This window comes from Canis lupus, chromosome 3, assembly GCF_011100685.1.
Source record: "Canis lupus familiaris isolate Mischka breed German Shepherd chromosome 3, alternate assembly UU_Cfam_GSD_1.0, whole genome shotgun sequence".
NCBI lineage: Eukaryota > Metazoa > Chordata > Mammalia > Carnivora > Canidae > Canis > Canis lupus.
The window spans coordinates 37,739,006-37,760,538 of record NC_049224.1 but is presented as its reverse complement, the minus strand read 5'-3'; the positions used below and the strand labels follow the sequence as shown (position 1 = coordinate 37,760,538).

The following is a 21,533-nucleotide window of genomic DNA, read 5'->3' as shown; positions in this document are numbered from 1 at the left end:
TTATTTATTTATTCATGAAAGACAGAAAAAGAGAGACAGGGACATAGGCAGAGGGAGAAGCAGGCTCCCTGCGGGGAGCCCAATGCAGGACTCAATCCCAGGACCCCAGGATCACAACCTTGAGCTGAAGGCAGATGCTCAACCACTGAGCCACCCAGGCACCCTTCTAATTTTAATTAGGAGTGATTATTCTGGAGCTCACCTCAGTTTCTCATGTGTTTAAGTCCTGAGTGAGTGATGGCAATGGGCCAGTCTCCAGGCAGAGTCCCCTTAATTCTTCTGACCTCTGCCCTACCACTTCCAATTTCATCTTGTCCATTCTGCTGAATGCTCCACAGGGAACTCTGTGGGTTTGTTGTGAGCAGATCCCATGACCAGCTAGTGGGCTAATATGAGAATTTTATTAAATACATTCTTCTCTCAGTTGCCTCCATCCCCTCCCCTATTTCTTGGGTGTACTCTTTGGGGAATTATTACAACTATCCAGTCAGCAGCTGCAGTCCCCACTTGTGGGAAAGTTTTCATATGCCAGATGTAAATGTTAATGGAATAACCTGTCAATATGACTAGTACATTACTGGGAGTTACCACTCTGTGTGAGCTCAACCAAGAAAGGACACCATATGCAAAATTCCAAACCATAGATACTTCAAATCTAAGGAGCCCCGGACTGCCAAAGAGGGTTATAGTTCTCCATAAACAACTCTAAGTGCTTGAATTCTCAAATAATCAACTCAACTGGTAAATGCACATGCATCTTAAAATATGTGGACAACTTCTATATACATATTTTGGAGAAAATAATTTAACTTAGTTGCCACGTATTTTCCTTAATTTTGTGAATTCCACAAGGATTCTGAAGGATTATACCAGGGACATGTGAGATGTTAATTTCCAGTAAATATTCTTCCTAAATGCAATGTGGCTATTTATTTGAGTTTTTTTTTTTTTTCTATGGATTACAACAAAAGTAAGGCCTGGGTACACTGAAAGAGTATTTTGGTAGAGGTGCAAGGCCTATGATACACGGTTATTTTAAAAGCGTGAGAGTTGCTTTGTCTTTAAGAATGGAATGGACACTTTATACACAACTCATGTATTTGGCCTACCACTCAAAAATCTTTTTAACTAACTTTTAATTTTTGATGTGGCCAGATAGTGTTTGGCATCTGATTGTTAGCTATTAGTTCTATCTTTTGAATAGTTTTTGTGGTCTATTGAAGTATTATTTTATTTGAAAAGTTAATTAGCCACATTGTAAAATGGGTTACTAAAACATCCCTTTGGTGATTAGTTAAAACTCTTTTGAGTGCATATAGCAACACAAAATGCTGCTATACTCTAGAAGGACAGCGGAATGAAGATAAATTGTAGGTGACCTGGCTTTGCAGAAAGAACCTGAAATTGAGTGGCACAATTGGATTCAACTGGTGGTTCTGCTATGTTCTGAATGTTTAACTTCAGGAAGTTTTCTTGGCTTCAGCTTTCCTGCCTATAAAACGGGAAGTCTAACATTCTTCTAATTCATTGTGTGGATTAAATGAGACATCATATTTAAAGAGCCTAGCATCTGGCATATAACAATTCAACATAAATGCTAACTACTATTGTCAATGTTATTGGCTTTGATTTTAAGAACTTCTAATTTAATGACAAAATAAGGATGTGATTAATTATAAAATAGACAATATAAAATATATGTTATAATAGAAGTCTACAAAGGTTTGAGGAATGGCAAGCAATGACCAATTAATTCCAACTCTTCCTCGAAACTTCTTTCTCCAGATAGCTACATGGTTATTCTCTCATGCCTCAAGTCTATGCTCAGATCCCATTTTTACTAATGAGTCCTTGTTTGACAACCCTAAGTAAAAATTGTACCCACATCTATACCCCCATCCTCCTCCCTTTGGTATAGTTTTCTTCATGGCACTTACTAGTGAAATATTATATAACTTATTTATGCTATTTATTGTCCTTCTCCATGAGGATGAAGATTTTCATCTGGTTGCTCACTGCTGTATGCCAGCAGCCAGAACATCCCACTGAGGGACTGGCATGAACTGGGTGTTAGAGGGACACAGTGAGCAAAACCTGCTGTGGTCCCTGCTGTTGTGGTGCTCATACATCAACTTGGAAGAGGAGTAGAATCTCAAGAGTGAGGCAGAGGGTGTGCAGAGGGAGTGGGCAGCACATGAACTGAGCTTAAGATGAAGCACGGGGCTGGATAGGGTGTCTGGGGAAAAGGACAGGGAAGAACTACACTAGAGATGAGGTGGAAGGAATGGAAGAGAGGAAGAAATGGAAGAGAGCAAGGGTTAAAAGGAACTGAGTGCCATGTGGAGGAGTTCACTCCACAGGAAACAGGGGATGTCAGAGGATTTGGGGAAATGGAAATACACAACCTGAACTTATTTCTGAAGGACCACTTTGCCAACATGCAAAAGGCAGATGTGAAGGATGCAGACAGCCAGGTAAAGATGCACTCTTTCATCCTGATGCAGATCAGTGTGCATTTTCTCATCTTTCTTTCTCTCTATTCTGCTGTTCCTATCCTGTCTTTTTTTCAACCTATGTTATTTGTTCTTCTCACTGGCTGTCCTCTGCTCTACTGTGATTCCCATCACTGTATGTGTTTTTTAAACTTTTTATTTTGAAATAAGTAATTAAAAACACTCACAAGATGTTTAAAAAAAACACACACACACAATACAGAGAGGGCTCATGCTCCACGCTCTCTGCTTAAGTTTTTCTCTCTCTCTCCCCCAGCTTCTGCCATCACTGTGGTTTTATCCTTAGAAAGATCACAAGGAAAATATTTCATTCTTTGAAACACTGGCTTTGGAAAAATCTTGACCCAAATAACTCTCACAACTGAAAAAGCCCAACATACATATGTGACCATAGTCTCCCCACTGGTAAAGACAGTGGACAGATTCCATCCTGGGTGGAATGGAGCAAGAACACTGCACCACATCTCTCCTGCTGAAAGTAGTAGGACACCAGGACAGAATACATAGGACAGCTACTGGGGACTCAGAGGAGTACATGAGAGCAGGCAGCCTGAGGAAGAAGATCATAATTCAAAGTACCCCAGAACTGGTAGTGAGTTGATCACTTTTTCTTCCAGTCTCTCCTATGTGGTGAGCTCAGTGTAGCCCCAAACCCAGAAGTGGGCATTAGCTCCAGGAAAAGCCTCTCGCTCTGGCCCCAGATACAGAAAAGAGGTCTCTAATGTTCAGAGAGTTCATTTATCTCTTTTTCTATAAAAAATGTTCTCAGTTCTCTAGTGCCCCAGACCTGAAGCAATTTTGTGGCAGTAATAAGGGATGGCAGGAAATAAAAACTGGAAGACAGAGAAATCTTCTTCAGTCACAAGAGTTATGATCCCCAGAGGTAAACCCCATGACCTTTTTCTCTTTTTTGGACTTTGATTGCTTAGTTCAGACAAAAGCACAGTCAAATCAAGTGTGCAGGAATGTGGGGATAAAGCCCAGGGACCCAGAACTATTGAGGAGATTACAATGAAGCAGGAATTTGAGACAGCAATCCCTTAAAGTTGTTTATAAACTCTTGGGCTTACCCCTGAGCTGTACATGTATGAATCTGACTTTACACAGATTCCAGAGGCTTTGAGTAGTGAAATATGAGACAGACTACTGTCTGGGTCCCAGACTGGCCACTAGTGAGACAGATCCTAATAGAGTTGACCTTGGAACCACAATGCAGAAAAGTCTTGGGGAACTTGGAACTTCTGGTCTGAACCCAACTGGGGCAGTTCTAAAACCAAAATACCATGTGCCATAAGTTTAAACAACAGCCACAGTCTCAGAATATAATCTCTAAATTGTCTAGGATACAATCCAAATTTATTCAGCATACAAAAATCAAACAGCCCTGCCCCCCAACCAGACATCTTACTAGTAATATTGAGATGAAACTGATACTGGAATTATCTGACAAAGACTTCAGAGCAGTTATTATAAATATTTTACGACAGAAGAGTAGAGTCTTGAAAAATACAGAGTCTCAGCAAAGAAAAGGAAAAAAATAATCAAGTGGAAATGTTAGAAATAAACAAAAATTCAGCAACAAAAACAATAAACTCACTGGATGGGTTCAGCAACAGAATAGAGGTGACAGAGGAAGCCGTAAGTAGTAAATTTATAAATAGATCAATAGAAATGATCTAATTAGAACAATAGGTGATAAAAGATTGAGGAATAAAGTGAATAGAACTGTAACGATCACAGGGTACCTGGGTGGCACAGTTGGTTAAGTGTCCGACTCTTGGTTTTAGCTCAGGTCGTAATCTCAGGGTTGTGAGATTGAGCCCCATGTCGGGGTCCATGCTCCATGCAGTCTGCTTAAGCTTTCTCTCTCCCTCTCCCCCTCCCCCTCTTCTCTCTGTAAAAGAAATAAATCTTAAAAAAAAAAAAGAACTGTTGTGATTTGAGGACAACAATAAATTCTTAGACTCATACCATCTGAGTCCCAGAAGGAAAAGAGAAAAACATGGAGTAGAAAAGTCTTTAACTAATGGCTGACAGCTCAGTTTATTATCAGAAGGCAATCATACAATGTGTTTTACTGGCAGTTTAAAGAAGGAAAAAACAAACAAACACTTGATCATATCAAGTGACATTTTCTGGAAAAGCATTTGAAAAACTTAATATATATTCATGATAAAACTCTCAGCAAACTAGAAACCGAAAGAACTTTCCTCCACCTTATAAAGAATATCTACAAAAACTTACTGCTATTCTATATAATGGTGAAAGACTGGGGCGGGGGGGGGGGCGGCGGGGACTGCTTCTACCCTAAGAACAAGGCAAGGGGGATCCCTGGGTGGCGCAGCGGTTTAGCGCCTGCCTTTGGCCCAGGGCGCGATCCTGGAGATCCGGGATCGAGTCCCACGTCGGGCTCCTGGTGCATGGAGCCTGCTTCTCCCTCTGCCTGTGTCTCTGCCTCTCTCTCTCTCTCTCTCTCTGTGTGACTATCATAAATAAATAAAAATTTAAAAAAAAAAAATTAAAAAAAAAAAAAAAAAAAAAAGAACAAGGCAAGGATGCTGTCTTTCACCACTACCATCCAACCTCCTATTGGAAGTCCTAGCTGGTGCAATAAGTCAAGAAAAATAAATAAAAGGCATATGCATTGGAAAGAAGAAATAAAACTATATCTATTCAGAGACAACATGACTATCTATGTAGAAAATCCAAAGGAGGGATCCCTGGGTGGCGCAGTGGTTTGGCGCCTGCCTTTGGCCCAGGGCGTGATCCTGGAGACCCGGGATCGAATCCCACGTCGGGCTCCCGGGGCATGGAGCCTGCTTCTCCCTCTGCCTGTGTCTCTGCCTCTCTCTCTCTCTCTCTCTGTGACTATCATAAATAAATAAAAAAAAGAAAATCCAAAGGAATACACACATACGCATGTGTACCCATGTACGAGCGTATACACATATACATATACCTTAGAACAAATAATTGAGTTTAGCAAGATTGTAGGATATAAGGGCAGCACACAAAAATCAATTATATTTCTCAATGAACAACAATGAAAAATGAACAATTAGAAACTGAAATTTACATTAGGTTTTCGATAGCTCACAATACCCCTATATAGAAATCTACCACACATGTATATGATCTATGCTGCAAAATGTTGATGAAAGAATTCAAAGACATCCTACAGAAGTGGAAAGTAAGGCTATACTGACTTCATGGATTATAAGGCAAAACACAGGATTGATTTACAGATTTAACATAATTCCAATCAAAATCTCAGCAGGAAATTTTATATAGACACATAAGCTGATCCTCAAATTTATATGGAAAGGCAAAGGAAATAGAGTAGTTGAAACACTCTTCAAAAAGAAAAATAAGATTGGAAGAATCATGCTGATTCTAAGACTCACCACAAAGCTATACTAATCAAGGAGTACTGGCAGAGGAATAGACATATTGATCAATTGAACAGAATCAACATCAAGAAGTAGCTTCCCACAGATAGGTTTAGTTGGTTTTTGACAAATGCACAAAGGCAATTCAGTGGAGGAAGGATAATCTTTTCAACAAATGATGCTGAAACAATTTGACTCCCACATGTATACAAATGAACCTTGGCCCAGATCTTACATGTTATACAAACGTCCACTCAAAATGAGTCAGAGATCTAAAGTATAAAACTTTTAAGAGACCACCTAGGAGAAAATCTTCATCACCTGGGGTCATACAAAGGCTCTTAGATATGTCACCTGAAACATGATCCATGCAAGAAAAAAAAAAGATAAACTGGACTTCATCAAGATTAAATACTTTTGCTCTGCAAAGGGTACCAGCAAGAGGTTAAATAGTCAAGCACAGATCAGAGAAGAATATTTGCAGATCATATCTCCGATAAATGATTTACCTTCAGAATATATTAAAAACTACTATAAGATGTCAAATAACTCCATTTAGAAATAGGTAAAAGAATTGAATGAACATTTAACCAAAGAGAAGATATAGATGGAGAATAATAACAAAACATTTAACAGCATTAGTCAGTGTGGAAACGAAAACCAAAATGATGGAAAAATACCATTCCACGCCTATAAGAATGGAGAAAATAATAAAAAAAGAAAAGAAATACCAAGTGCTGGTGGGAATGTAGAGCACCTGGAACTCTCATACATTGCTGGTGGAAATGCAAAATGGTTCAGCCCTCAGGAAAACAGTTTGGCAGTTTCTTGTAATGCTAAATGTACAGTTACCAATATAAACCAGCAAATCCCACTCCTATGTGTACACACATGGAAAAAATTAAACTATGTTCACAAAAACCCCTGTTCACAAGTAAACATTTGAGTGCAGCTCTCATCATAACTGCCCCAATTAGAAGCAACTGATATGTCCTTGCACAGGTAACTGGATAAACAAACTGTGGTCCATCTCTAACGATAAAAAAGCACAAACTCGGGCAGCCTGGGTGGCTCAGTGGTTTAGCGCCACCGTCAGCCAGGCCTGATCCTGGGGTTCCACATCGAGTCCCACATCAGGCTCCCTGCATGGAGCCTGCTTCTCCCTCTGCCTCTCTCTCTTGTTCTCTGTGTCTCTCATGAATAAATAAATAAAAAATTTTTAAAAATGCACAAACTGTTGACACGCACAATTTGAATGAGTCTCAAAATAATTATGCTAAGTGAACAGAAGTCAGTTTCAAATGGTTAGGTGCTGCATGACTCCATTTATATGACATTCTTGAAAGAGACAAAGCTAATGTGACAGGAGACAGAGTAGTGGCTGCCAGCAGACAGGGTGGGAGAGGGCCTGAGGATCAACAGGGCAGGAGGGTGGACTGGGATGGGGTGTGGGGATGAGATGGTTCTGTGTCTGAGAGTGGTAGTAATAACATAAATCTATGCATCATTCTTAGAACTATACCCCCAAAGGTCATTTTTTTTTTGGTATTTTAATTTAAAAAATAAAATTAAGGAAGAAAAGAGCTGACAAGTCTCACTGTTTCCTTAAGGCTATCTAGATATTCAGAGCAATGTCAGTGCCAGCCAGTTACAAAAGACTGCAGAGACAAGCAGGATCTTTGTCGATTGCTTTTGGAACCTTTGCTACATACATGCGGGTTACTCCACCAAGCATTTGACATCACAGTTTCTTTTTTTTTTTGAAAGATTTTATTTATTTATTCATGAGACACACACACACACGCACAGAAAAAGAGAGAGAGAGAGAGAGAGGCAGAGACACAGGCAGAGGGAGAAGCGGGCTCCACGCAGGGAGCCCGATGTGGGACTCGATACCGGGACTCCAGGATCACAACCTGAGCCAAAGGCAGATGCTCAACCACTGAGCCACCCTGGCATCCCTCTTTTCCTTTTTTTAAAAAAATTTTATTTATTTATTCATGAGAGACACAGACAGAGGCAGAGACATAGGCAGAGGGAGAAGCAGGCTTTCTGCAGGGAGCCTGATGCAGGATCTGATCCCAGGACCCCAGGATCACGACCTGAGCTAAAGGGAGACATTCAACCACTGAACCACCCAGGTGTCCTGAGCTGGTTCTTAATTTTCAATGGGATTTGAGTAGTAGTCACCTCTAGCATTCATACAAATGTGTAGTAATCCATATTGTTTCCTAAGTGAATTACGGGATAATCATGACTTATAATACTTAACCAAGTATTAGTTAATTCCATAAACAGCAGTTTCTATATTTGAAGCCAAGAGAAATCATTTAAAAATTCTCTCACGGTTTTGTTTGTTCTGAGAAGTTATGATAGGCTCTTCCCACATCTTACTTTTACCCTACCACACACACACACACACAAACACACACACACACACGCACAAAAGATTTTAAAAATATGCAAAGTAAATCCATTTTAGATTCTGAGACACAAACTGTACATTTTCCATGTAACAAATGATATCTACACTTAAGGTTTAAGGAGGAATTCTGTCTTGTTGTGTATGAATTAGTACCATCTATTTACTGGCTACTAGGTGGTTTTTCTTTGATGAAACCTTTGACCTAAAGTATTTTTGACTCAGCCAAGATAGAGATAAGAAATACCTAGGTGTCGAATAACAAAAATCATTTCATCATCAACACCTTTTTTTCCCCCTTTACTTTTAATAAGTCCAGTACCACCACTGTCAGGTAACAAAAATCTTCTTATCTTTTGCCACCAGTTGGAAAGTAGCTATGCTCAGGAGCATGGCGTGAGGATGACAAGGCCAGCTTACCTTCCAGCAGGTCTCTGGCCAGACCAGGTTCTGCCCCTGTGGACCGAACAAAGTCTGACAGGACTGCGTCCATATCAAGAGTCATAGGATCATGTAGAAGGGCTGCCCAACACTCAGCTGAGGTGGGGTTTGGAAGCAGGCTAGAAACCATCCATCTGCAAGAAAGAAAAGAGAAGCCATGGTGCTGTAAGAGGGGATGTAAATGGCAAAAGTGCACACGAGTGAAAACACATGCAAAGAATGGAAAGATGAAACCACTTCTGCCTTTCTGGGACAACTGCTCTGCTCTTCATGTAAGACATGCAATAAAAATCAAACCCAAGTATCATCCCTCTGAGCGTGCCATATGAGACAAGGGTGCATTACTGACTCCAGTGCTTCTGACCTTACATTTTGTCACTTCCAATGACAGCTGATTGAAAAGTAGATATATCGGCAATTGCACTACTAGGTATTTATCCCAAAGGATACAAACATAGTGATTCCAAGGGGCACCTGCACCCTAATGTTTATAGTAGCAATGTCCACAATAGTCAAAATTGGAAAGAACCTAGATATCCTTGACAGATGAATGGAGAAAGAAAAAGTACACACACACACACACACACAGACACACACACACACAGAAATATTACTCAGCCATCAAAAGAACAAAATCTTGCCATTTGCAATGACATGGATGGAACTAGAGGGTATTATGCTAAGCAAAATAAATTAGTTAGGGAAAGACAAATACCATATGATTTCACTCATGTGTGGAATTTAAGAAACCAAACAGTTGAACATAGGGGAAGGGAAGGAAAAATAAAACAAGATGAAATCAGAGAGGGAGACAAACCATAACAGATCCTTAACTCTAGGAAACAAACTAAGTTGCTGGAGGGGAGGTCTGGGGCAGTGGGGGATGCGGTAACTAAGTGATGGGCATTAAGGAGGGCGCTTGATGGAATGAGACTGAATGTTGTGATGAATCACTGATGAATCAGTAAATTCTGCCTTTGAAACTAACAATGTAGTATAGGTTAATTAAATTGAATTAAAATAAAAATTTTTTAAAAAGAAGATAGACTGGATAGTTTAAAAAATCAAACACATTGATTAATTTGGAGTTACTAGATTCCCAATCCTCTTTCAAGTTATCCAAACATGTAACATCTCCACAATTAATTGCATTGCCCACCATATCCCAATTATGGCTTTATTATTAATGAGCCAACACACTCCCTCGGTTCTCACCCACCACTTGGCTCTTAGGAAAGAGTCCATGCAATCTAGAGTCAACTGAAGTACCAAACCTACTGAAATGACTGCTAAGCTATCTGTAATATCTCCAAGAATCGTTGTAGTCACAGTAACAATCCAACACAATTCATAAAGATGCTAGATTTCCCAGGCAGGGTAGTCCTGATTAGAAAGATACAACAAGCATCCTGCAACTTGACCACAAAATGCACTAGCCAATTTTGCTGGAGGAAAGCAACCAGCACCTGGCCTGTGAGGCTCACATTGGAGAACCAGTGCTAGGCGATTGGTGGATACCTGGCCATAGCTGACGAAGTATAAATGCATTCCTGTGTTTGCATACATAAGAGATGGGCAAATTATGGCCCATGAGCCAAATGGGATCTACCATCTGTTTTTGTAAATAAAATGGCACTGGAACACAGTCACATTCATTCATTCACATGTTGTCTCTGGTTGTTTTTGCACATGGCTGAGTTGAGCCATTAAAACAGAGACCATAAGGCCCACAAAACTAAAAACATTTACTAGCTGGAGCATTACAGAAAGTTTGCTGAGCCCACTACAAATTTTATACTGATATAAAAGCCCATGGAAAATTTTATACTGGTATAAAGTAAGCATATAATTAAGTATGTAATTAACTTTACCTGCTGTGGGGTGAGTTCAAGTCCCATGCTATTGATGAGTGTCCTCCTTCTTTCTTCCTAGATAACCACTCGCATGCTCTGCTCTGTGGGACAGAGGCTCTGACAACTGCTGCTGCTTTAGCACCAGGCACACTGTCCTAATCTGAGCCCCAAACCTGCCCCTCTGACAACCTGTGACATGCTGTCTAACCTCTCTGAGACCCTCTGTCTGTTTGTTAAGACTGGGGGAAATAAGCTGATCTACAGTTCAAGATTGTGAGGATGGGGGATCAAGCAGGGAGGTGTGTGACCTCACAGATGTTCACATTTTTACACCATCTTGCTCATGGCTCTTACTTGGGCGGAATTTTTGGTTGGTGTTGCTACAAAGTAAGAAAACTATGTGACCTGATGTATATGGTACCAATTAGGAGATCGCCTTCTTCCTTCTCTCTGTGTACTGGAGCCTTGACTGGGAGGCTTCTTCTTTTGTCACTTCCACCTAGAGGACAAATCAGAGAATAAGAGCACATTATTCTCCTTACTTGCAGACAGAAGCTGAAGGCTTTGCCTCTTGTCACATGAAGCTGCATCTGAGGCATGGCCAACTGTTTGTGGCATGCTGCTGCCCTCCTGGGCCCTACAGGCACCTGCCAGCCAGCTGACCATCAGATCCTGCATCCCGGGGACTCCTGCAAGGGAGAGGGTATTTCAACTTTTCTCATTTTAGCAAGTATCTATATTTCAATGAGTATTCCTTTCACAATACAGAACTTTTTAAATTTATTTTTTTAAAAATATTTATATATTTGAGAAAGAGAGACCAAGAGCACAGGGTGAGGGACAGAGGGAGAAGGAAAAAGAGAATCTTAAGCAGATTCCCTGCTGAGCATGGAGCCTGACATGGGGCTTGATCTCACCACCCTGAGATCATGACCTGAGCTGAAATCAAGAGTCATACACTTAATTGACTAAGCTACCCAGGTACCCCTGCAGAGCTCTTTTAAATCTTACTAACTCCATACTAATATATTCAACCTTAGCTATTTTTTTAAACTGTGAAAACATATACCTAACATGAAATTTACCATTTTAACTTTTCAGGTTAAAAGGGGATCATGAGCCCCTTTTCAGGTCAGTGGCATTAGCATTCACACTGTTGTACAAACATCACCATTATTACTTCTAGAACTTTTTCATCTTCTCCAGCCAAAGCTCTGTCCTCATTAAACACTAACTCCCATTTCTCTTCTAACCCCAGCACTTTGCAACTATCATTCTACTTTGTTTCTGAATTTGGACAGTCTAGGTATGTTGTAAAAGCAATCATATGATATTTGTCCTTTGTGACTGGTTTATTTCGCTCAAGCATAATGGCCTCAAGGTCCATCTGTGTTTAGCAGGTGTCAGAATTTCTTCTCCTTTTAAGCCTGGTCTTGGTCCATGTGTACTGCTGTAACACCAAACCACAGACCTGGCAGCTTAAATTGTAGACATTAATTTCTCACAGTCTGGAGGCTGGGAAGTCTGAGATCAAGGCGTTTGCAGAGCTGGTGTCCAGTAAGGGCCCACTCCCTGCCTTGCAGATTGCCAACTTGTTGCTGTGTCCTCACATAACTGAGAGAATGAGCTCTAGTCTCTTTTTCCTTCTTAGAAGGACACTAAACCTTCATGGGGGCTCCATATTCATGACCTCATCTAGATCTGATCTAGACCTAATTACCTCCTGAAGGCTCCACATCCTAATATACCACACTGGGGGGTAGGCCTTCAACATATGAATTTTGGAGGTATACATGGATGCAGTTCACAACAAGGCTGAGTAATATTCCATTGCATGGATATACCACATTTTGTTTATCCATTCATCTGTACTGGATGCCTGTATGCTTGTGTTTTTTCCACCTTTTAGTTATTGGGAGTAATTCCATCTAAATCATTTTTACACTTAGGTCACCATATTGTGACCATTTCAAGTTTTCCCCAGTGTTAGAGTACAGGTTAATGCCTGTACCTCCTCTTCTGTACCTTGTTCTCCATGCAGAGATTAAAGAATGGGTTTACAATACATATTTTTTGGCTACATTCAAAAATACATTTTTGGGGCCACATTCAAATATAAACATTTGGGGGGCACCTGGGTGGCTCAGTGGTTGAGCATCTGCCTTCAACTCAGGTCATGACCCCAGCATCCTGGGATCGAGTCCCACATTAGGCTGCCTGCAGGGAGCTTGCTTCTCCCCCCTCTGCTTATGTCTCTGCCCCATTGTGTGTCTCTCATGAATAAGTAAATAAATTCTTAAAAAAAGTAAACATTTGCATGGCAAGAAGTTACTCTGCCTAGCCCCCTGAAGACTCCTTTTTATTTTTATTTTATTTTTTTATTTTTTTAAAAGATTTTATTTATTTATGATAGTCACAGAGAGAGAGAGAGAGAGAGAGAGAGAGGCAGAGACATAGGCAGAGGGAGAAGCAGGCTCCATGCACCGGGAGCCCAACGTGGGATTAGATCCCGGGTCTCCAAGATCGCGCCCTGGGCCAAAGGCAGGCACCAAACCGCTGCGCCACCCAGGGATCCCGAAGACTCCTTTTTAAAACCTAATACCCCCACTGCTACCAAGTTCTCATGGTCATGCAGTGTGGTGACATAGGAGGATGGGCCATGAGGATACGGGTTCCTGGCTACCTTGGCCATCCTCACCCTGCTCCCCATGCCACTTCTTCCAGCATACTTCTGGACCCCTCAACCTGCCTTTCATGAACCAATGCACCCACACTGCCTAGTTCTATTGATGTGAAGTTCAGGGGGGGCATGTCCTGCCTCATTCCTATACATCCAGGCCCTTGGACTCCTCTGAGAATCTCACCTTGTGGTGTGTCAAGCTATTCTTGCTGACGTTGCCTTAGGAGAGGCAGTGCAGCAGGGAATAGAAGCTTGGCCCTGGAATCGGTCCCTTGGTGCCAAAGGGGCCCCATCACGACGGCCTATATGACCTCAGGCATGCACTCAGTCCCCTCTCACACAATATGGTGCTTTGACTAGGTAAGGACCTTATCTGTTATAATGTCCTGGGGTTTGAATGTCTCAAAAAACAGAGAGGAGCAGAGGTTTTCAATTGCTTTGTAAAAACTGATGAAAAATGACACTGAGAGATTCCTTCTCCTATTTTATTTCTATGTGTGTATATGTCTGCCACTCTTCTGCTTCCAAGCAGCCCTATGAAACAGGCTCACTGGGGGGGAATGTCTCTGTGGTTTATGTGGCAGGTAGAGTAGCGTGCACACCCGAGGTGCAGCAATGTTCCCCTGAGGGCTTGGGAGACGGGTCTTAGCTGGCCCCGTGGGGGACGGTCAGTGGCCAGTTATGTTCCTGGGGCTGCCTGTGTGTTTTTAGTAGGGGCTGCTGCCTAGGCTCTGAGGACAAGTGGCAACTGTCTGAGAATTGGCAGAGTCACTACATAATCCTGAATATCAAATCACTGGGTAGGCATTTTCCTAAAAACCATTTTGTTGAACATCCTCTGTATTGAATGGGTATTTTTATTATTCCTTTTTATGTGTGAAGTGGATGGAGGTTCGGAGAAGGGAAGAGCTATGGGGGGCACTGCTGGGACATGCCTGGTGTCCACATGCGGTCCTCTTCCTCTTGCTCTGAGAGAGTGGTCTGTGACGCTTCCCCTTCCCTTCAGGGAGCAAGGCTGGGCTAACCATGAGCATGAGACCTCTTTAGCTTGGCCACATCCTAAGTGCCAGCTCTGACCCAGCTGAAGGTGGATGCATAACAAACAATGGAAATTATAAGGCAGGGTTTACAGGAGAGTAAGTGGCTTGCAATATCTGTGAAAGAGTTCTGTAAACAATTATAGGCTATTCAGATATTTGAGATCCTCTTGTTACTGCAAGTCAGAGCCAGAACCACTGAAACAATGGTTCTCAAAGTGTGTTCCTCAGACCACCAGCAGCAGCAACTTCCCCTGGGAACCAACTAGAAATGCCCTTTCCCAGGCCCCACCCTAGACCTGCTGAATCTGAATGTATATGCGTATCCTTCAGGAGATTCTTTTTTTTTTCATTTATTCAGTTATTTTTATTATTTATATTAACATGAATGCATGTATATTTATTTTATACTTTGAGTTATTATTCAATACTATGGTATTCATTTTGTTGCTTAAATTATTCCAGCTTTAGCCATGGGAAGCTCTTCCAGGCTGCTTCCTATGTCCCTTTGATAAGATCCCATCTTATTTTTTTTTTTTTATTGGAGTTCAATTTGCCAACATATAGCATTACACCCAGTGCTCATCCCGCCAGGTGCCCCCCTCAGTGCCCATCACCCAGTCACCCCAACAACCTGCCTACCTCCCTTTCCACTAGCCCTTGTTCATTTCCCAGAGTTAGGTGTATCTCATGTTTTGTCATGATATTTTCACTCATTTTCTCTCCTTTCCCTTTATTGCCTTTCACTAATTTTTATATTCCCCAAATGAATGAGACCATCTAATGATTGTCCTTCTCCGATTGACTTACTTCACTCAGCATAATACCCTCCAGGTCCATCCACGTCAAAGCAAATGGTAGGTATTTGTCATTTCTTTTTTTTTTAATTTATTTTTTATTGGTGTTCAATTTACCAACATACAGAATAACCCCCAGTGCCCGTCACCCATTCACTCCCACCCCCCGCCCTCCTCCCCTTCTACCACCCCTAGTTCGTTTCCCAGAGTTAGCAGTCTTTACATTCTGTCCCCCTTTCTGATATTTCCCACCCATTTCTTCTCCCTTCCCTTATATTCCCTTTCACTATTATTTATATTCCCCAAATGAATGAGACCATATAATGTTTGCCCTTCTCCGATTGACTTACTTCACTCAGCATAATACCCTCCAGTTCCATCCACGTTGAAGCAAATGGTGGGTATTTGTCATTTCTAATGGCTGAGTAATATTCCATTGTATGTATAGACCACGTCTTCTTTTTTTTTTTTTTATTGGTGTTCAATTTACTAACATACAGAATAACACCCAGTGCCCGTCACCCATTCACTCCCACCCCCCGCCCTCCTCCCCTTCTACCACCCCTAGTTCGTTTCCCAGAGTTAGCAGTCTTTACGTTCTGTCTCCCTTTCTGATATTTCCCACACATTTCTTCTACCTTCCCTTATTTTCCCTTTCACTATTATTTATATTCCCCAAATGAATGAGAACATATAATGTTTGTCCTTCTCCGACTGACTTACTTCACTCAGCATAATACCCTCCAGTTCCATCCACGTTGAAGCAAATGGTGGGTATTTGTCATTTCTAATAGCTGAGTAATATTCCATTGTATACATAAACCACATCTTCTTTATCCATTCATCTTTCGTTGGACACCGAGGCTCCTTCCACAGTTTGGCTATCGTGGCCATTGCTGCAGGATGCGGAGAAAAGGGAACCCTCTTACACTGTTGGTGGGAATGTGAACTGGTGCAGCCACTCTGGAAAACTGTGTGGAGGTTCCTCAGACCACGTCTTCTTTATCCATTCATCTGTCTATGGACACAGAGGCTCCTTCCACAGTTTGGCTATTGTGGAAATTGCTGCTACAAACATCGGGGTGCAGGTGTCCCGGCGTTTCATTGCATATGAATCTTTGGGGTAAATCCCCAACAGTGCAATTGCTGGGTTGTAGGGCAGATCTATTTTTAACTCTTTGAGGAACCTCCACACAGTTTTCCAGAGTGGCTGCACCAGTTCACGTTCCCACCAACAGTGTATGAGGGTTCCCTTTTCTCCGCATCCTCTCCAACATTTGTTGTTTCCCGTCTTGTTAATTTTCCCCATTCTCACTGGTGTGAAGTGGTATCTCATTGTGGTTTGGATTTGTATTTCCCTGATGGCAAGTGATGCAGAGCATTTTCTCATGTGCTTGTTGGCCATGTCTATGTCTTCCTCTGTGAGATTTCTGTTCATGTCTTTTGCCCATTTCGTGATTGCATTGTTTGTTTCTTTGGTGTTGAGTTTAATAAGTTCTTTATAGATCTTGGATACTAGCCCTTTATCTGATGTGTCATTTGCAAATATCTTCTCCCATTCTGTAAGTTGTCTTTCAGTTTTGTTGACTGTTTCTTCTGCTGTGCAGAAGCTTTTTATCTTGATGAAGTCCCAATAATTCATTTTTGCTTTTGTTTCCCTTGCCTTCGTGGATGTATCTTGCAAGAAGTTGCTGTGACCAAGTTCAAAGGGTGTTGCCTGTGTTCTCCTCTAGGATTTTGATGGATTATTGTCTCACATTTAGATCTTTCATCCAATTTGAGTTTATCTTTGTGTCTGGTGTAAGAGAATGGTCTAGTTTCATTCTTCTGCATGTGGATGTCCAATTTTCCCAGCACCATTTATTGAAGAGACTGTCTTTCTTCCAGTGGATAGTCTTTCCTGCTTTGTCGAATATTAGTTGACCATAGAGTTGAGGGCCCATTTCTGGGTTCTCTATTTTGTTCCATTGATCTATGTATCTGTTTTTGTGCCAGTACCACACTGTCTTGATGACCACAGCTTTGTAGTACAACCTGAAATCTGGCATTGTGATGCCCCCAGATATGGTTTTCTTTTTCAATATTCCCCTGGCTATTCGGGGTCTTTTCTGATTCCACACAAATCTTAAGATGATTTGTTCCAACTCTCTGAAGAAAGTCCATGGTATTTTGATAGGGATTGCATTAAATGTGTCAATTGCCCTGGGTAGCGTAGACATTTTCACAATATTAATTCTGCCAATCCATGAACATGGGATATTTTTCCATCTCTTTGTGTCTTCCTCAATTTCTTTCAGAAGTGTTCTATAGTTTTTAGGGTATAGATCCTTTACCTCCTTGGTTAGGTTTATTCCTAGGTATCTTATGCTTTTGGGTGCAATTGTAAATGGGATTGACTCCTTAATTTCTCTTTCTTCAGTCTCATTGTTAGTGTACAGAAATGCCGCTGACTTCTGGGCATTGATTTTGTATCCTGCCACACTGCTGAATTGCTGAATGAGTTCTAGCAATCTTTAGGTGGAGGCTTTTGGGTTTTCCATGTAGAGTATCATGTTATTGGCGAAGAGGGAGAGTTTGACTTATTCGTTGCCAATTTGAATGCTTTTTTTTTCCTTTTGTTGCCTGATTGCTGAGGCTAGGACTTCTAGTACTATGTTGAATAGCAGTGGTGAGAGTGGATATCTCTGTCGTGTTCCTGATCTTAGTGGAAAGGCTCCCAGTGTTTCCCCATTGAGAATGATATTTGCTGTGGGCTTTTCAAAGATGGCTTTTAAGATGCTGAGGAATGTTCCCTGTATCCCTAGACTCTGAAGAGTTTTGATCAGGAATGGATTCTGTATTTTGTCAAATGCTTTCTCTGCATCTATTGAGAGGATGATATGGTTCTTGTTTTTTCTCTTGTTGATATACTTTATCATATTGATTGATTCATGAGTGCTGAACCAGCCTTGCATCCCAGGGATAAACCCCACGTGGTCATGATGAATAATCTTAATGTACTGTTGGATCCTATTAGCAATAACTTGTTGAGAATTTTTGCATCAGTGTTCATCAGGGATATTGGTCTATAATTCTCCTTTTTCGTTGGGTCTTTGTCTGGTTTTGGAATTAAGGTGATGCTGGCCTCATAGAACAAGTTTGGAAGTAATCTTTCCAAACAGCTTTAGTAGAATAGGCATGGTTTCTTCTTTAAACATTTGATAGAATTCCCCTGGGAAGCCATCTGGCCCTGGACTCTTGTGTCTTGGGAGGTTTTTGATGACTGCTTCAATTTCCTCTCTGCTTATTGGCCTGTTCAGGTTTTCTATTTCTTCCTGCTCCAGTTTTGGTAGTTTGTGGTTTTCCAGGAATGCGTCCATTCCTTCTAGATTGCCTAGTTTATTGGCATATAGCTGCTCATAATAAGTTTTTAAAATTGTTTGTATTTCCTTGGTATCGGTGGTGATCTCTCCTTTCTCATTCATGATTTTATTAATTTGAGTCTTTTCTCTCTTCCTTTTAATAAGAATGGCTAATGGCTTATCTATCTTATTAATTCTTTCAAAGAATCTACTCCTGGTTTTGTTGATCTGTTCCACAGTTCTTCTGCTCTCTATTTCATTGAGTTCTGCTCGAATCTTCATTAACTCTCTTCTTCTGCTGGGTGAAGGTTTTATTTGCTGTTCTTTCTCCATTTCCTTTAGGTGCAAGGTTAGCTTTTGTACTTGAGTTTTTTCCAGTTTTTGGATGGATGCGTGTATTGCAATGTATTTTCCTCCTCAGAACTGCTTTTGCTGTATCCCAAAGATTTTGAACGGTTGTATCTTCATTCTCATTAGTTTCCATGAATCTTTTTAATTATTCCCTAATTTCCTGGTTGACCCTTTCATCTTTTAGCAGGATAGTCTTTAACCTCTACCTGTTTGAAATCCTTCCAAACTTCTTCTTGTGGTTTGGTTCTAGTTTCAAAGCATTATGGTCTGAAAATCTGTAGGGGACAATCCCAATCTTTTGGTATCAGTTAAGACCTGATTTGTGACCCAATATGTGGTCTATTCTGGAGAAAGTTCGAGGTACACTTGATAAGAATGTGTATTCAATTGCGTTTGGATGTAAAGTCCTGTAAATATCTGTCATCCAGTCTCTCTCAGTGATCTTCAATTTGGCTTTGCAAAGGGTGTAAGCGTCCTTCATAATTAGATGATGAGGCCTGTCCTCCATTTCTAGATCAAACAGCTGCCTGCTGAGAGAGAATGAGGTGAGCCAATTGGAGTTGAAGGGTTTGATGAAAGGCTGTTAGTGTGATCTGGAGAATAGATCGCAAGTGCTTTCCCCAGAGCATCTCCAGTCTGGGAGCTGCCTGCTGCCCTGCTTCCTCTATTTGCCATTATACTGTCTGTCCCATTGGCAGGAGGTGTTTAGGAAGAGGTGCTGTAATGGTTTGTGCCACTACAGTGGAAATTGGACATCGGAGGAAGACTGGAATTGATGTCTGCTGAGGAGTGTGATGGATAGCTCAAGCGTTCATGTGGATGCAGGCTACAGTAGCTGCTAGACTGTGGAATATGAGAAGAACTGTCCAACATTCCTCTGTAGCCAGGCTGATTCATCCCACTGGAGGAGCTCCAAGGGTCACTACTGTGATGGCCATCTTGCATGAAGAAGGAGCTAGGGAAAGTGCTGGCTGCTGGTTTTGAGGAAGGGTAGCCTGACAAGTCCCTATTGTAGTCGACAGTGCTTGCTGATGGAGCATAAACCGTTTTCCCATTTTAGTAGTACATCAAAGAGTTGCCGCCCATGCCTGGGATTGTGTATGAGCAGTACATGGTCTTGGAATCTTTTTTCTCCTCAGTCCCACTCTAACAACTTTTATTTCAAACTCACTGACCCTAAAAAAAAAAATAAATAAACAAAATAAAAGAAAAAAAGAAAAAAAGAAAAACTCACTGACCCTTTTTTTCACAAGCCCTTTAGGGGATTCTGCGGTGGCTGAAGTCTCAGGACCACTGGTCTCAGAGATATGAATTCAGGCTGCTAATGACCATTTCTTTTTTTTTTTAATCAAGATTTTATTTATCTGTCAGAAAGAAGGAGAGAGGACAAGTAGGCAGAGCAGCAGGCAGAGTGAGAGGGCGACACAGACTCCCTGCTGAGCAGAGAGCCCAATGTGAGATGTGCGGCTGGATCCCAAGACCCTGGGATCATGACCTAAGCTGAAGGCAGACACTTAACAGACTGAACCACTCAGGCCCCAACTAAGGAGCATTTCTTTTCTTCTTCTTCTTCTTCTTCTTCTTCTTCTTCTTCTTCTTCTTCTTCTTCTTCTTCTTCTTCTTCTTCTTTCTTCTTCTTTTCCTCCTCCTCCTTCTTCTTCTTTCTTTTTTTTAAATTTTATTTATTTATTTATGAGAGATAGAGAGAGAGGCAGAGACATAGGCAGAGGGAGAAGTAGGCTCCTCACAGGGAGTCCGATGCGGCATTTGATCCTGAAGCCCCAGGATCATGCCTTGAACCAAAGATAGATGCTCAAACACTGAGCCACCCAGGCATCCCCTGAGGAACATTTCTAAAAGAGGTAAAAATGACACAGCATCAGAACAAAAATGGTGACATTTTTTTCCCCTTTATAATTATCTTCTCTTCTTTTGTTTGATATCTGCCTCCCCATTTCCCTAACCAAATTTTTATTCCCTTCCTTCTTGAGCTGAAACACAGAATTGGCCAGATTTTTCAGAACTCAGGCCTTGTTTCAACAAACTTCCTGTTCCGCTCATCCTCTCCTAAGGCTTCCCTCCAGGGCAGTTCTGGCTGCGGGTCCAGGACCTGATACCCAGCCCCTGCAGAGGCTCTCCTCTCCTTCCCAGTCTTGCTCACAGTCGCCTTACCCCACTGGAGTTGTTCTCTCTTGCGATATGAACTCTGTTGCATAGGCTCATCCAGGGTCTCTGTCTCCCCACACTTAGGGCTATTGCTCTCAGACCTCAGACCAAGGCCTGACCCCAGGACCCTGGCTTGGAATCACAGAGTGTTCATGCTGCATAGGTGTCCCTGAATTCAATACCACATTCTTTCCAGTACTGGAGGTGGCTGCATTCATTTATCTTTCAAGCCATGAATATGCATTCAGTTGCTATTTTGTTTAGTTGTTATTCTAGTGAGTGTGTGAGACTCAAACACTGGGCACCATGAACTACTTGGGCTTCTCCAGGAATTTTCCAGCAGGCAGAGAGAGAGAGAGAGAGAGAGAGAGAGTCAGAAACAGGTGCAGGCCTTAGAGACTGCCAGTATTGGGCCCCTGTCCAATGGAGGAATTGGTCTAAACAGAGAGAACAAAATGTTAGGAAAGAGGTGCAGCAGGATAGACTAAAATTATAGCAGGATCAGTTTTTTTTTTTTTTGTGTGTGTGTGTGTGTGTGTGTGT

The 21,533-nt window shown here is 41.5% G+C and overlaps 1 protein-coding gene across 2 annotated transcripts in view; it reads right to left on the bottom strand.

The window, feature by feature from the left end:
- OTUD7A (OTU deubiquitinase 7A) overlaps positions 1 to 21,533 on the bottom strand; it is a 386,951-nt gene that overhangs the window by 157,881 nt on the left and 207,537 nt on the right. The window contains exons 3-4 of one of the 2 annotated variants that reach the window (XM_038532600.1): positions 11,024 to 11,117; positions 8,745 to 8,899 (exon numbers count right to left, since the gene is read on the bottom strand). In XM_038532600.1, coding sequence (XP_038388528.1) covers positions 8,745 to 8,895 — 151 coding nt within the window. In that variant the 5' untranslated portion in view covers positions 8,896 to 8,899; positions 11,024 to 11,117. Of the gene's footprint in view, positions 1 to 8,744; positions 8,900 to 11,023; positions 11,118 to 11,160; positions 11,308 to 21,533 lie in introns of both variants that reach the window. The other variant, XM_038532601.1, reaches the window with a different exon arrangement.